Raw genomic sequence first — 4589 nt, 5'->3', positions numbered from 1 at the left:
TTGTGTAATGAACGCTATGACATCTAGTGAAATTTGTTTCGGGGTACAATTACTTATTTAAATGCCGCAATACATCCTTCAGATCGCTAGGCCTACCCTTGGCACAAAAGGGTCACATGCATGTTTAGGACACGATATATTTGTTGAAATGTTTATGTGTTATGTTGCTTTGATTAAGGATATCGTAAACCCACTACTAGCCAAAATCCTAAGGAGTATACAGAAGCCAACATTACAAATGTCCGACCAAAATTCCCGAGTCTCAAGTTTCTCACACAAAAATCCATACCATAAATCCTAAATATCGCTCTATCATCTCAGGAAAGTTGAATCACCGCTATGGACAAAGGCAAGAACGTCCAGACGGAGCTCACTGGGGAGAAATTGTGAAGAAAGATCGAGCGGGTCACTCGAGAGATTCAGAAGGTTAAGAAGGAAGGGCTCAAAGTAGACATGACCACGCTGATCTACAAAGCTGCGGTCACGACCTTGGATGAAGATCTAGCGTCGCAGATAAAAAGAAAGAAGGAGGTCGAGATGGAAACTGAGAGCCTAAGGAAAAGGTTGAATTTGCTTCGTTTGGAGATACACGAAGGAAAGGCGAGAGAAGCGAAGATAGATATTGAGACTGTCGTGTTGTCGGCCAGAAGTGCGGCACTCGACGAGGAATTGGCGACCCATGGCAACCTAAAGGGCGGAAAATACCTCGCCCGTGATCAAGGAGCAAATCACAGTGGCCCCGGCTGTGAAGTAATTGAGGAGGACGATGAAGAAAAAATCGTCTACAAGCCTCCATTTCCGACTGTCTGAAAGGAAAGGAATGACGCAGCCACAAGACAAGAAATAGCTAATGTTGTCTTCTAAAGATTTCAATGTTGTTTTTCAATTCCCTTGTAATCACAACAAAAGAATGAATGGAAAATTTTCATCCTAAAATCCGAACTACGTTGGGCCTAATTCTCCTTGTGAGATACGTAGGCAGCCTTCCCGGCCCGGCCCCTATCACAGAAAATTTTCATTCTCCTTCATGTTTCGGAGATACGAAGATAAGATCAACGGACGTCGCAAAGCAGCTGCAAGAAGACCATAGCTCAACATGATTCAGATTTCCCAAGATAGCGCCAAACAAACAAATTCCTGTTTGTTCAAAATATATATCCGTCCTTATTCGTGGGTTAAGATATCCTCAAACAAAGCGACTTGTGTGTTTAATCTGTTTGCTGTGCAATATTATGTATTTTGTACTCAAATATGTGTAACAAATTTGCCTTTGAGTTATTTTTACCTCTCAGGTACCTCTTACTGATCTGTGTCTATAAAGCTAGCAGATCACCACTACTTTACCAGATCAAAAGGTCGCGCAGATTCCTTCCCCGGATCAAACGCAAATACAGACATGGGCGACAACAATGAACAAATCAGCCTCACAGATGTCGTGGTGGCTCAGCCCACCGTGGCAGAGCAAAATAAGCTTATTGCGCAGCTGATGCAGCAAATAGCTGACATGAGGGTAGAGATGTAATGGAGGCAAGACACTCCTCCGCCCGGATTCGGCCCCAACTTTCTTGACGCAAGACCTCCTACATACTTCCCCTCGTCCAGCTCGGATCCTACTCAGCAGCGTCCATCGACACCCGTACAGAACCCGTCTGGGGTAGACATGACAACCCAAAATCCCCAATACACGTCAGTCTCCTATCAAACTCCCTCACCACTCCCAAACAATCCACCACAAATACCCCCACACCCCCAAAATACTCAAACAGCCACACTACCCCAAAATCAAGCCCAAAATCCCACCGCCTTCAATTTCCAAACACCGCATCCTCACTTAACCCAAAATACCAATCCCCAAAATTATCTGCAAAACTATCAAACCGCACAGAACGTCCCAAGCCCTTCCTTAGCTCCACCCCTCCCCAAAAGAACCACTTTTCAAATCCCTGTCCCAGTCGAGCATGAGGTGCACGGCTCCGAGTTGGACCACTACGAGGAGCAAGAAAGAGAGTGGAGGGCGAGGGAAGAAGCGAAGGTAGACATAAAGGAGGAGATCAGGAGGGCAATGAGGGAATTGCAATGTACTCCAGACGTCGCCGGGTTAAGCTACGCAGAACTATGCATCCACCCAGACTTGAACCTGCCTGAAGGGTTCAAGATCCCGAAGTTTGATACCTTCGGCGGGATAGGCAACCCCATGGCACACCTCAGAGCGTATTGTGACCAACTCGTGGGAGTTGGTAAAGATGAAGCCTTGCTGATGAGGTTATTCAGCCGGAGCCTGTGCGGTGAAGCCCTAGAGTGGTTCACGTCACATGAGACTCGACAATGGCCCAGTTGGAGTGCACTAGCTAAGGATTTCATCGACAGATTCGCATACAACGTCGAGATAGTTCCTGATCGGTACTCCTTGGAGAAGATGAAGCAGAAGCCCACAGAAAGCTATCGAGAATTCGCGTACAGGTGGAGGAAAGAGGCGGCAAGGGTGAGGCCTCCGATGACAGAAAAAGAGATTGTGGAGGTTTTCGTGCGGGTGCAGGAGCCCGAGTATTATGACAGGATCATCTTGTTAATCGGCGCCAAATTCGCCGAAATAGTCAAAGTGGGTGAGACTATTGAAGATGGCCTGAAGTCGGGGAAGATAGCCCGAGTGTCTGCATCGCCTGGATCCTCTGGACTGGTAAGGAAGAAAAGAGATGAGGTTAACGCTATCTCACACGGGGAAAGAAAGGCCCCCAGAAACTTACCACGTCCCCAAGGCCTCTCCTACCCTCCATCAAAGCCTCATCAAGCCTACCGTCCAAACTCAAATCATTCCAGCCACTACAATGCCGGACCCACTTATCCAGAAGTCCATATTGTGTCGTATCAGAATCCACCCCTGATTCCCAAAATTTTCCAAACTACCCCCAAGCCTATCAAGTCCCTCCCCACTACCAGAATGTCGCTCCCAGCTGCGCTAATGTACAGCCAAGCTATCAAGCGCCGTTCCCCGCATATCAAATACAAACCCCAGCATATCAAAACCCCCATCCAAATTACCAAGCCCCAATGCCAAACTACCAAATAAATCCCCATCCCAGAGCCCAAGCTCCACGACCAAATGCCCACAATTACCAACAAGTCCCTCCCCCTCAGCAAAGCGGTTATGATCCTCCCCGTCCGAGATTTGAAAAAAGGCCTTCAAGGAAATTTACCACACTTGCTGAAAGCTGGACCAAACTATTTGAGAGGCTAGTCGCAGATGGATACATCCACCCTGTGGGGCCTAAACCCGTGGATGTCAATTCAAAGTTCTACAGGCCAGATCAAAGGTGTGCTTATCATTCCAACAGTGTTGGATATGACATGGAAGATTGCATCAACCTTAAGCGCAAAATCCAAGAACTGATCGATCAGGAGGTAGTTTTTCTTCAACCGGCGGCGCCAAACGTCAACACGAATCCGTTGCCAAATCATGGGGGTGGAAACATCAACATGATAGAAACTGACGAAGATGAGCTTGAAGCCAAGAGAATTACTCCTGTTGTTCAGGAAGACTTGGAAAGGGCTGTCGCTTCTTTAAGCGTCAAGGAAAGGAGGGAGTTTGTTATTCTGACACCTGCAAAGGCTGTTGCCTTGGTGCCCTCAAAGACTCTCCCCAAACCTAAGTTTGTGATAGAAACGGTCGTGGCTCAAGGCATGACTAGGTCCGGAAGGTGTTACACTCCTGATGAGCTTGCTCTCGGAGGACAGAAGAAGGACCATGCTAAGAGGCCGATAAGCGAGGGGGAAGCAGAAGAGTTCTGGAGAAGGATGCAACCGAAGGACTATTCCATCGTCAAACATTTAGAGAAGACTCCGGCTCAGATATCTGTGTGGGCCCTGCTGATGAGCTCTCAGTCCCACAGGCAGGCCTTAATGAAAGCTCTTGATGATACATACGTGCCCTCAGGTATGAGCAGCGACAATGTAGCTGCTATGATTCACCGAGTCATTCAGGGACACCGCATCAGCTTCTGCGATGATGAACTGCCGGCTGAAGGGAGGGCCCACAACAAAGCTCTACACATCACCGTGGTATGCCGCGGAAAGATCGTCAACCGTGTTTTGGTGGACGACGGATCTGGCCTAAACATATGCCCCTTGTCTACGCTGAAGCAGCTGAGGTTTGACCTCGGAAAGTTGGAGAAAAACCAGGTCAATGTGAGAGCATTCGATGGTGTGCAGATAGAGACGTTAGGAGCGGTGAATTTGACCATCCAAATGGGCCCTGCAGAGTTCGAGGAAAAGTTCAAGGTGTTGGATATCGACACCAGCTACAACCTCCTTTTGGGCAGGCCATTCATTCACACGGCTGGAGCCGTCCCCTCCACTCTCCACCAAATGATAAAACTGGTGTAGAAGAATGAAGAACTGGTTATTAGGGGTGAAAAGGGCCACTCAGGCAAGCAGATGCCGGTCTTGGACGAGACGCCACAAAGCTTGGATTTTTACACGGTGGAGTTGGTAAATGCCACCGATGAGGGCTTGGCCTCACAGACTCCCATGTCGTCCGTGTATAGAATGATCGCCACGGTGATGCTGCAGAGCGGATTCAAACCAGGTTTCGG

The 4589-nt window shown here is 48.2% G+C and overlaps 1 protein-coding gene across 1 annotated transcript; it reads left to right on the top strand.

Moving 5' to 3' along the window:
* Positions 1-453: 453 nt before the first annotated feature.
* LOC138340887 (uncharacterized) lies at positions 454-4380 on the top strand. Its single transcript, XM_069293060.1, has 4 exons — positions 454-804; positions 1322-1510; positions 1886-2677; positions 2968-4380. Exons 1-4 carry the CDS (start codon positions 454-456, stop codon positions 4378-4380), a joined length of 2745 nt encoding a protein of 914 aa, XP_069149161.1.
* Positions 4381-4589: the final 209 nt, after the last annotated feature.

Source organism: Solanum lycopersicum, chromosome 1 (assembly GCF_036512215.1).
Source record: "Solanum lycopersicum chromosome 1, SLM_r2.1".
NCBI classification, from domain to species: domain Eukaryota; kingdom Viridiplantae; phylum Streptophyta; class Magnoliopsida; order Solanales; family Solanaceae; genus Solanum; species Solanum lycopersicum.
Note: the sequence above shows the minus strand (reverse complement) of the source record. Positions and strands in the feature narration are given on the sequence as shown.

What these genes read in the sequence shown, in the direction of transcription:
- LOC138340887 (XM_069293060.1), top strand. Translation starts at nt 454, where the DNA reads ATGACCACGCTGATCTACAAAGCTGCGGTCACGACCTTGGATGAAGAT. An exon ending in ACAAGCCTCCATTTCCGACT is followed by an intron (nt 805 to 1,321) that starts GTCTGAAAGGAA and finishes GTGTCTATAAAG; the next exon opens with CTAGCAGATCACCACTACTT. An exon ending in AGCAAATAGCTGACATGAGG is followed by an intron (nt 1,511 to 1,885) that starts GTAGAGATGTAA and finishes CAAACCGCACAG; the next exon opens with AACGTCCCAAGCCCTTCCTT.